At 47.9% G+C, this 11,739-nt stretch overlaps 1 protein-coding gene across 1 annotated transcript; it reads right to left on the bottom strand.

Annotated features, from left to right (window-relative positions):
• Nucleotides 1–4,691: 4,691 nt before the first annotated feature.
• LOC109854333 (toll-like receptor 7) lies at nucleotides 4,692–10,949 on the bottom strand. Its single transcript, XM_020427311.1, has one exon. It carries the CDS (start codon nucleotides 10,728–10,730, stop codon nucleotides 6,402–6,404), a length of 4,329 nt encoding a protein of 1,442 aa, XP_020282900.1. The 5' UTR covers nucleotides 10,731–10,949; the 3' UTR covers nucleotides 4,692–6,401.
• Between the last annotated feature and the right edge of the window lie 790 nt (nucleotides 10,950–11,739).

The following is an 11,739-nucleotide window of genomic DNA, read 5'->3' as shown; positions in this document are numbered from 1 at the left end:
AACCGAAATGAAAGCTTTCAACATAACTGGAATAAATGAAAAACCATGTGGACACGATGATGTGAAATTTGCTTTGGCGCGACAACACAATGCTTACGTGTGCTACAATAAGCCGTGTTATATTATCAAGTTTAGTTTTTTTGTTCAAGTTGGCTTACCTTGAACCCCCCCGACCTCTTCCCCCTCCCCCCCCCAAAAAACAAACCGTTTTGGAAAATTTGCGACGCCTATGTTGTGTGTGTGTAGGTACGTGGTTCTTATCCAGATGGTTTGCGCGACTGATTAATTGTAAAGAGCCATCGACGATGGTCGCGTACGAGGGCGAGCGAGCGGGCGCGAGCGAGCACGCGGACAAACGAAGACGTACGAGCGGCATGCCGCGGCTTTCCGTGCCGCGCGTGGGATGGTGGTGGAGTGTTTAGCCGAGGGTGGAGGGTTGAGAGCGCGAGCGCTTTTGCGATAAGGGCGAGATGCCCGGCTCGCCGCGACTCGCGATCGGCGTCGTGGATAAGAGTTAGACAATAATCTTTTAATAGAATTGGAAGAGGCGAAAGGACGAGTCGGCGTGTCGACCGCGTTCCGCGCGTTTAAAACGCGCTGCCGCCGACACCAACGGCTGCCGTGCGCGCCGAGGAGGCGAAGCGTATAGATATAGGATCGCGTGCAGACACACGTGGTGTGTGCGCGCGTTCTGCCTCTTTGTCCGCCTTGAGGTAGCCCCCCATAACAGCGTTGTGTCATAGCAGTTCCTATGGTATCGTTGAAGTAACTAACACACGAAAGAAAGAGTGAAGGGGAGAGAGAGAGAGAGAGAGAGAGAGAGAGAGAGACAAGTATATATTGGGTAAAGAGGGGCGAATTTATTATGGGAAAGAGAGAAAGAAGGGAGGAGAGAAACGAGGCCGCGACAGTGACGACGGTGATGGCAGTTTTCGCGAAATTACCGGGTTCGTATCGGTATACGCGGACGCGAAGGCGTAGGGGAGGAGGAAAAAAGGGGGACAAGAGGGTGGCTGCAACTTGACGTGTGCACGGAGGCGGAAGGAGCGAAGAAGTGCGGGGTGGAGAGGGGGTTGCAGGGCAGGGTGACTATGTTGCATGCGTGCAGGGTGAGTTGGCGCGAGGGCGCGAGTGGCCGGGAACACAGGGGAACAAACTGTAAAAGGGGGGGGGGAAGGAGAGTATCACGTGAACACAGGGCAGCGAGTCGCGCGCTAAAGTTCTCTCTCTGCAAACATGGCAGTCGTCACGCAAGTCACAAAACCCGCCAACGATATCTCGCTCGACTTCGCCTCGCCACGGGAAAACGGCGAGTATATGCACACGTGTGTGTGTGTGTGTGTGTATATATATATATATATATATATACATATATTCGTGCGAGACCACGACGTGTTACACGCAAGCGAGTTTGCTTGCTCACAGAGCTCGGCATCGCCACCCATCGTCGTTTATTTGAGCGTGTTAAGAGAGCGAACGAGCAGATTTAACGCGCGCGCGCGCGCACGCATGCGTTTCCGTCCAGGTATCCAAGTAGCAAAGTGTAAGTGGGTAAATGTAAAGAGAATCCTTTTTTTTTCACCGCATCCTTTCTCCCGAGTCTTTTTCCGTTTCCTTTTATTTTCGGCGGCTGCAAATGTGAGCGGGGCGCGCGCGCGCGCGCGCTCGTAAAAACGATTTAACCAGCGCAGCGCGCGCGGCTCGCGCGTCTTCGCGCGAGAGAGAATCGAAACCAGATATCTCCTTTCCTTACCTCCTTCGTTTGTCTCATTCTCTTTTGCATCGCGCCCGATACGGCGCGATTGAAGCGGGCGAAGAAGGCGTGTGGCGAACCCCGAGAAGGCGAAGGAGCTGAAGGCAAAGGCACCTTCCTCGCCTTCTTAGCCTTAGCGCGGATGGATCGGGAAATGAATCCGGCTATCTCAAGTCGTTATCAAGCACGAGCCTTAATGCTTAGTTTACACGTCAGGTAGCCGAGGCACTTGCTCGGCCTGTTTCTATTAGCCGTTCGAAAAAGCTAAGCGGGCTAGCTCGTTACCTCTTTCGACAGGATAGTGATAGAGGAGACAAGCCAGCGGCTAAGGTTTTGCTGCTGCCGCACGGTCGTTTTGTCTACCGTCACGTTACTTGTGTGTATTCGCGATGTTTATGCTATCTCATCCGCATGCGCATGAATATATTACATGCAAACATTATTTACGTATAAAAAACCAATGTTAACCGTAACATTGTAAATGAGAAACCGCATGAGATTTTGTCCAAGTGTGAGATGTTGCTTCAAACAAGAGATTTTTTTCTTCTTACGTATATTACAATTAAATATAACGTCTCAAATCAAAATAAGAATGTCCAAAAGTTAGTTAACTTATTTAATGAAACATAATTTTTTTTTTTTTTTTTTTTTTTTTTTTNNTGAAAGATGACGATCGTATCGTATTTTGAACCGACGAGAGACTCGACTTGTGTGTCACTAAAAGAAACACTCGTCAAGGCCAGCGAACACACCGCACACACAACCCTGAATAGCGTTTCGCAAGAATGATCCAAATAACGAACTTGACGGTGACGCGTGGCGCCTACCCTTACTCGATACCTGGTGAAAGGTGTGCTCTTGCACACAAACCTCGAGGACGCTCAAGCGTATTATTGCCGAGTTCTCTTTCTGAAGTGGTGAACCAGATATCCACGCCCAAATCCGCACGCGCGGATTTACCAGTTATAGTTATTGAATAACGAGTAACCAACGAGTCAGAAAAATTGGTGCAAAGAAAAATCTCAAAATCGCAAACAAGCGCAATATATTATATTATATTATACGAGAGACAGCGAGCAATTGCGAGAAATGTATTTCATTTACGTAATGTAATAAAAAAATATAAATTTTTCAATCGGCATTATAAAAGTTTGCGAAAATCTCAAAGCTACGTATCAAATTTAAATGTCATAAAGGAGAAAGAAAAAACCAAATAGAAAGCTTTCTCTTTTTGACTTAAAACAAAAAAACAAAAAAAAAAGTTTCGATCTCATTTAACTTCAACTAGCGACAAAAAGTTTCCAAGTGATGCCCCTCGCGAACTATGGACGAAATATTATTGTGCGGACTTCTGTCTGCTCTCCATTATTCCAATCCAATAATAACGGAAAAGGGAGGGCGTTGTCGGATACAATGGAGTTCTATCGCGAGAGATCGGCGGACAGAAATCGGGACGCCGTCCCGCGAGATACACTACAAGGAGATCGAGATCATAGAGGCGATTCTCTTGCACACGCCTAGATCTGATCGGCGGCGGTCGGCAACTACGCGCTGCAAATAATTACAGCCGTCCTTACATTCCATAGCAAGGCGGGCAAACTGGTTCCAAGCGTGGTTGCTTGCGCTAGGATATGAAATGCGCTTGTAAAGGAAACCATATTTCTTCAAGTATATCATGCGTGTTACTCAGCTTTTCATTTTTTTTTCTTCTTCTTTTTTTTTTTTTTTTTTTTTTTAAACAGATGCCAGGATCAATAAACCGCACCAACATTTTACAATTTTTCACCATGCATTTGAAGATTTTAAAATCCAAGCGAAGAAGATGAGGCGAGTTTCGTTGCGTTACATCACGATGTTCTATTACAAGGTTGCCTTTTCACGTCGGGCTCCTCTAATTGGATTTCCGTCTCATCAAATTTTATTACAATACGGTTAACGTCGAGATTATTTCAATTGGTCCGGGATTATCGCAAAAAAAGAAAACAAACGCATTAAATTAATGAAATTTATATATATATAATATATATAGCAAATTTAATGATTTCAAGCTTTCAAAAAGCTATGCTGCGAATAATAATCGCGGATCTTCGATTAGCGTTCGAGCGTTTTACTCGAGCGCGCGATAATATAACTTCGATGGTGTTTTTATTCGTCGCGGAAAGATTTCGCAAACAACAGAAACGTACACCTCCGCGCGGTAGCGGTCGTAGGCGCATTAATAATGTAAGTGTGCAGATGGTGTGCAGTGAGTGCGCGGCGCCGCTGACTAGGATCAATGTTCCGTTCGCGATCTATATAGCCGGTACGCGGCCGCGCACCGCGATATATAGGTAACGACAGAGAGAAAGAGAGACAGAGAGAGAGAGAGAGAGAAAGAGAGAGATATATATATATATATAGAGGGCTATGTGGGAAACAACACGGTCGTTCGCTTTTGCCTTCCTTCCTCCTCCACCGATACCCTAGTCCCCGCGCTCGGATAATGCATTTGCGAATATTTTAACCAATCGTAGCGCAAAATTACCATATGGAAATAAGTCTCTTCTCTCTCTCTCTCTCTCTCTTTCTCCTAATCGATCCAAATTTCGTCACAACAATCCGCGGGGAAAACCAAGAGACTCCTCCTCCTCCTCCTCCTGCGATCAAAGAAAAGGTTCTTTATGTGAACAAACATCGTTCTCACGTGTGTGTGTATGTACTCGCACAAATCTCGGTCGAATCGAAGTATCAAGCAGTATATTACAAAGATGAGTAGTAACGTATTTTATAAATTTATTCACATGATCTTTTTTTTTTTTTTTAAATAAATCAAGTATACAGTGAAGTCTGACGGTACATGCGCTGACACAGACGCTGCGAGCGTCTTCTCCTCTCACCTTCGCCGAAAAAACTGCACATGCCTTTCGCTTATTTTTTTTTTTTTTTTTGTTTCTCACTCTTTTTTTTTTTAATTCTTATCCTCTCTTTCACGCGGCGAACAGTATCTTACACGAAGGCGCGGCGCGACAAAGAGAACGCGTTCTCAATTATACATATTTACATTTATATCGTACAACCACCTATCCTCCTCCTTCCTCTTCTCCTCGGTTTTTTTTTTTTTTTTTTTTTTATCTCTCTCTCGCAGACATATAAAATTACAAAAAGTTATCTACCTAGAAGTCGAAGCTAGCGTCATAACTCTCTATTATGCGGCGACGACATTCAAGTGACATCGTCAATCACGTGTGTGGATGTGTGTGTGTGTGTGTGTGTGTGTGTGTGTGTGTGTGTATATATATATATACATACATGTACAATGTACATACGCATGCAAACGCAATAGTTGCGTAATAGCGTATTATTTACATTCGCAATAAAGAAATAAATATTTACACTAGGGTTCTCACAACGCGTATCACCGCCGAAGGGATGGTGTGTGTCAGTCCGCGAGAATTATATGCGAGAAACGAGTACTCTTCTCTTGTATACGTTCGCGCGCGTATCGCTCTTGAATGAAGACGGAAGAACGTACCAAAGGATTTCTAACCCTTTGCACGCCTGATAACAAATAGCCTACGTGTCATGTGCTCTTCGTGAAGTTTTTCCTTTTACAAAAAAAAAAAAATTCTATTTTTAACAAAATGAAAACTAGGATCTTACAAAGCACGGGAATCATCGGTCTAGACGAACGAGAGACGAAAAAAATTAAAAGAATCGCAATTTTTAACCCAATATTTATTTATAATTTTATTTTATAAAAATGATGATTCCCGTGCTTTGTAAGATCCTAGTTTTCATTTTGTTAAAAATAGAATTTTTTTTTTGTAAAAGGAAAAACTTCACGAATTTTAATTTTATTTTTATAAAATAAAATTATAAATAAAGTATTTGACGATGATTATTTGCGAGTAATACATTGGTTTTTTTTGGGACAAATGTGAAAAACAATTTTTTTTTTCAAGCATCCTTCTTTTTCTCGCACCAGGCATGCGAAGAGTGTTGAAAAAGTTATTACAAGTTATATCGACGAAAAAAAAGTCAATATTATAACGAGTGTTTTCTGAAATAGAAAAGTTACAAAAATTTAAAAAAAAAATAACTATCATCATAGATTAATATCATTTCTGAAACAAAGTTTACGTATAAATAGACATATTAAATTTATATTTTTATACCAAAAAGCGAGAGACTTTTTTTATACGAGAATGAGATTCTCGCGAGATTCTCGAATCCAGCACACGCATACAAGGACAATCAATTACACGCTTGAAAAAGGCGAGGTATTGTAATAATAAACAAAACAAAATTCTCGTCAACAAGAAAAAATAAAAACGACTTATTATCACAATTATCCGCAAAATGTTAATTAACATAACGCGAACACTTCGTCCCTTAGTTCCCTTTGCGACGACGTCTCTCTAAATTATGTACACGTGTCTCTTGTGGGAGTTCGCGACTCGATCGCGCGCAGCGTCTTTGGGAATTCAGTCTATCGATGCCGTCGTCAATCGGGCGTCACGTGGGCGAACACACAGAATTTCAGCACAACCTTACGAGAACGAGAAATCGACTATCGTCGCTCGTCGCTATCATGTTCGAGTCGACGGTTTCCACGATTTCGTAAATACGTAGCGTTTTCGGGAACACCTGGGGTAACGATCGCAAGTAGCTAAACCAGATAGGCCTGTCCCGAGGAAGGCGGAGGTGGCGGTGGGGGCGGTTGCCTCCAGGCAGTCTTCTCAAGGGTGGAATAATCCGAGTCGATGGACGAGTAGATGTGCTCGGAAAGCGGTCTCCTGTGGTCATCGCTAACCACGCTGCAGTTGCTGTTATTGGCGGTAGCGGTGGTGGTGGTAGTGACGAGATTATCTGCCGGCAGCGTCACGTCCCGGTAGGCATGATTGATGGTCAGCCTAGGCTGTACCACCGGCGACGACGACGGCGGCATTTGCTGTTGCTGTCCCAACATAGAGGGAAGTGGGGTACTACACGAATAAGCGGGAGGCGCGTGTTGCAACATTAGCGTCGACGAGGAGTCCTTGAAGAGCGCGCCGCGCTGACCGCCGCGCAGCGTCGACATGCTGCTCTTTTCAAGACTGCCTATATCGCTGTCCAAGGTGTAGGTGTTGATGTTACGCTTGTACACCAGAGGCGACGACTTGCTCTCGACGACGTTGCTGACAGCGGTGCCTGTGGTTGTGTTGGCGCTTGTGGCGATGATGGCGGTCGTCGTTGACGGCGGCAACGCGTATCTCAATCGTTCCCAGAACCTCTTCTCGCCCCACGTGAGTATAACAGCGGCCGTTCTCAGATAGGGTCGCAATTCGGGATCGCGTTCGACCTCGACGCCAATCTGACCGATTTGGATAACGATTAACTGAGAAGCGCGGCCGCGCAACGCTTCGTGCAGCGCCGCACGAAACTCGAAACGTGACCATTCGGTGTGCAGAAAATCGCGAGTCAACACGATCAGCACGCGTCGCGACGCGTCCACCGCTTCGAGAACAGCGGGCGCGGGGGCGGAAGCGCGTAACACGCACGGCAGGTCCCGATGATGAAGACAAAGTCTCAAACCGCTCGCTCCGTGCTCCAATTCGTCCGCCAGCGAGTGCATCACGAAGTCCTCGTCGTGCGGACTGTAGCAAACGTAACAGTCATAAAGACGATCCCGATCGTCGCAACAGCCCGCGGTCATCGCGGCTGCGACCCCCATACTCGCTGTGGTCGTGGCCTTGCCGGATTTCGTGCGTAAAAATCGTAGTCCGTACTTGGAATAGGCCCAGGCGCCGACCGGTTCGCGAAACACGAAAGCGAGCACTATGATAACAAGTAGAATGAGAACGGCCGATAGAGTGGCGGCTACCAGTGGTAGATAGTCCGACACCATAATGCTCTCGATCACGCCACCCTGAGCGAAGTAGTCCGAACAGGCGGTCTCGTTTACGTTAAGACGACGTCTATAGGCCGGCCTGAAATCACCGCCGTAGTAACACCAAACATCGCCGGTGTCGATAACTTTGTGCGCGTTGTCCGACACCCAGGAGGACAATTCCTGTAGAAACTTGCAGCGACAGGACCAGGGATTGCCACCGAGCGACAGCTCGACCAGTCGTATGTTCAAAGTGACCTGCCACACCGGAAAGGTCACCAGACGATTCCCATGTAATCGTAAGATCTCGAGCGAACGCAACGGTAAAAAGGTTAAATTGCCAATAAACCCGATGACGTTGTTTTGCAAGTAGAGTTCGCGCAAATGCCACAACCGTTCGAATTCGAAACCTTTGAGCTCGCGTATCCGATTGTCTTCGAGATGCAAAATCAGTAGATTGGTGAGGCCGTTGAATGTGCGGTTCTGAATGGTTTCGATTCCGGTGGCGTTCACATACAATACGCGCATGTTCTTGCGGCCGACGAACAAGTGGTCGTGAAGTTCATGAAACACGTTACCGTCTAGGTACAATTCGGTTGCGTCAGCCGGTATTCGACGCGGTATTTCGGAAACTCCGAGACCCGAGCAGTCGACGACATTTGTGTTCCACGTGCGATCGTTGTAGCACCTGCAACCGATCGGACACTTCATCTCGCAGTCGCATGTGGTGTAGTCGCAGCAATGGCAAAGGGCGAAGCAATGTTTCTCGTAGCGACAGAGAAACTGTTCCGAACGGGCGGTTGATGCCGGTAGAATGGCAACTCCTCGCGGTCCCAACGTACGGCACATGGCGTTGTCAAGATCCATGATTCGCGGATATTCCCTCGAAGTTTGATTATTGATGGCCGGCAACCAGTCCATCGAACAGTTGCAGTTGAAAGGATTGCCGCCTATGTAGAATTCTGGCAACGGTCTGTTATCCGGCACTTTGGTCAGCAACAACGACGTCAGCTCCATCGTCTCGATCATATTGGCGTATATGTCCACGCGAGTTAGATTCACTTTGTTGGTAAACGTGTTTGGGCGCACCACGCTTATGTAGTTATTGTTAATAAATAATAATTCCACGCTATTCGGCACGGACTGCGGCGTGAGTTCGGTAATACGATTGTGACTGGCGTCTAAAGTCTTCACTTTGGAATTACGGATGTTATAGTAATTGCTCAGATTTTCGATATAGTTGCCGTGAATATCGAGCCACTTTAGACTGTTGGGTATGAAAGCGTAGTCAAACCACTGAATATGATTTTCCGACAAGTTTAGCAACAGCAAACTCGTGATCTTGTTGAACACGCCGTTGATGTTCGACAGGAAATTACCGTCAAGACGGATCGCCTCCAGTCGATTGTTTCGCTCAAACGCGTGTTGCTCTACATGTTGCACTTTGTTATGGGCCAAGTTGAGAATTTGTAGATTCGGCAGGTCCCAGAGCATGCCGCGGGTCAGATTGCCGATGTCGTTGCCGATCAAACGAAGGCCGGTGAGTTGATGGAGGTTGCGAAAAGATCCGTTGTGAAACTCGCTTATACGGTTCTCGCCGAGATCGAGGGTCTTGAGAAAAGCGAGGTCGCGCAACGCGTCCGGCACGGCTGCGAGTTCGTTGCCGCTGAGATCCAGTTCCTTGAGATCGGAACAGTTTCGAAACGCCACGCTGTCGATATTTGTAATCGAGTTTCCGGACAACGTCAGTCGATTCAACACAAAGAGACCGTTAAACAGCTGCGCTCCCACAGTGTGGAGACGATTGTCGGACAGCTGCAGCGTGTGAAGATTGTAAAGCGGTAGAAAAGCGTTGCTCTCGATACGATCGATCGAGTTGTTACGTAGGTCAAGGATTTGTAGGAAGAACAGATCTTTGAACATGCGAGCGTCGATGTGCGTCAGCAGGTTGTACGATAGATCAAGAACAATCAAGCGAATCAGGCCGTTGAAGGTGGTTTCGTCGACGCTGTCGCTGCCGAGACGGTTGTTGGCGAGATTCAGCACCAGAAGCTGCTCCAACTTTGTGAACACTTTTTGCGGCAAGTCGCGCAATCCGTTGTACGCCAGATGTATTACCCGTAGTTCGCGCGTGTTAGCAAACAGTCCTTCGGGCAGCGAGTCCAGGGCGTTGTGGCTGGCGTTGAAGGTGCGCAGAGCGGTGAGACCGTTCAGCGCGTTCTTGTCAATTTCGGAAATCGCGTTGCGTTGCAAGTGCAATTCCTGCAACTGTCGCAGGCTCGCCAACGGCCCTTTCTCGGGTAATCGGCGAAATTCGTTACCCGACAGATCCAAAATCCGAATATCGGCCCGACAGGATTCGCCGTTGCCGTCGTCGACGGCGGTTCCAGGCGGTTCCGTCAAACCGATGTCGTTGATGTCGCGGATGCGATTACCGGTAAGATTGAGAGTCTGCAAATTGTCCAGTTCACAGAGCAGACTCGACGGTAATGCCAGCACATTGCTCTCGATTATCTCTAGAGTGTGAAGCTCGCGGAGACCCGCGAGAGAACGTGGCGCGAATTCCAGATATCTAGCAGCGCCCCATACCGCGTTCAGAGTCTGAACGACGAGCCGTTTAAGTTCGAGCAACGGTTGAAACGCGCCCGCTGGTATTTGCAACACCTTGCAACCGTGCACGTGCAACTCGTGAAGAGCGGCCAACCGATGCCAGATCTCTGCGCTCAAATTGCTTTCAAAATGGTGCACGTCGCTGCAGCTGATTCGAAGTTTGACCGCGCCATCGAGCGACGGCGCCAGAGCGACAATCGTCGCTGGGTCCAGGATGCGTAGGGCGCAAACCGCCGAACGGGTTTCGTTGCCGGCCTCGCTTGTCCATCTGCAGGAAGCCGCGGCTGAACCAAGATGCGTGGACATGAGCAACAATAGCAGAGTTGCCGCGATCAAACGTTGTAACGGTGCGTGTAACGCCAGTGTCCATGTCGTCAATGTTGACGACGATGTCGTCAATGATGCCGTCGACGACGACGACGTTGTCCATGATCTCCACGATGGCGATGCTGCAAATACTGCCGTTGTAACGACGTCACTCGTCGTCGTCGTCGTCGTCGTCGTCATATCGCGTCGCATTTTCACAGAAAACTCTTCGATATCTTTTTTTGCTTTCGACGTAAACGTCGAGGTTGCGCGTCGGGACGACGATGATGACGACCACAATGCTCACTTATATTTCAGGGTAAGCCCTTAGGAGCCTTCCCTTGCTTTTCTTTTCTCTTCATTCACACAAACACACGCGTATTTCGCGTGTCTCACACACATACGTACACAACAGCCACGACGACGACGACGACGGCGGTGGCGGCGGCGGCGGCGGCGGCGGCAACGGGGAGGAGGACGTCGATGACATACGAACGCACGCCATGTACACACGCACAACAGAGCTCGCCGAAGGGAGAAGCACGCGCGCGCGCGCGCGCGCTTACGCACCTCGTATCACGTATTAAACTCGGAGCGACCCATTTCCTTTGCCCTTTATTTCGCGAGTTGGTCACCAACCACAAAAGCCACCCCGCTGCCGCCACAAGATGCCGCACCACCGTTTTTTTTTTTTTTTTCTTCAGTTACTCGTGCGCTTTTAACGATACCCGTCGTCGTTTTACCCCCCTTTGTGTGTATGTCAACCTCCTCTCCTTTCGTGATTCCGTAAGCGAGCAGCGTTCCTTTTACCCTGTTCACCCTCGTATCCACCTCGTATTAACTAATATCTAAACTCTCACGAGGGGGATAAGCAGCGTGCTTTCGCCTTCTCGTAGATTTTTTTGTCTATTGGATTAATTCGATCTGGCACAAAGGCGCTCAAACGAAAACAAAATTTTCCTCGTACGAGCGCGAGCACTCGAGGCACTCGTGCTGTACCTCGTCACACACACCCACCTCGCATCGAGCACTAGTCTAGCACTGAACTCGTAGGGTAGGCCTAAACGCGCATCATCGGCATTCTCGACTGTTGCGGTCTCCCTTCCCCTTAAATTCGACGATGCCAGACGAGGGCGCCACTTTGCCGGAGAGGCCGCGAGATTGTAGGGCAGGGCGGGTGTGCGCATAGTCGTCGGACGGAAAAGCTGAAACGCTTTTTTTT

The sequence above is a fragment of the Pseudomyrmex gracilis genome, unplaced genomic scaffold (genome assembly GCF_002006095.1).
Source record: "Pseudomyrmex gracilis isolate BER0280 unplaced genomic scaffold, ASM200609v1 scaffold_63, whole genome shotgun sequence".
Lineage (NCBI taxonomy): Eukaryota > Metazoa > Arthropoda > Insecta > Hymenoptera > Formicidae > Pseudomyrmex > Pseudomyrmex gracilis.
Note: the sequence above shows the minus strand (reverse complement) of the source record. Positions and strands in the feature narration are given on the sequence as shown.

What these genes read in the sequence shown, in the direction of transcription:
- LOC109854333 (XM_020427311.1), bottom strand. Translation starts at nt 10,730, where the DNA reads ATGCGACGCGATATGACGACGACGACGACGACGACGACGAGTGACGTC.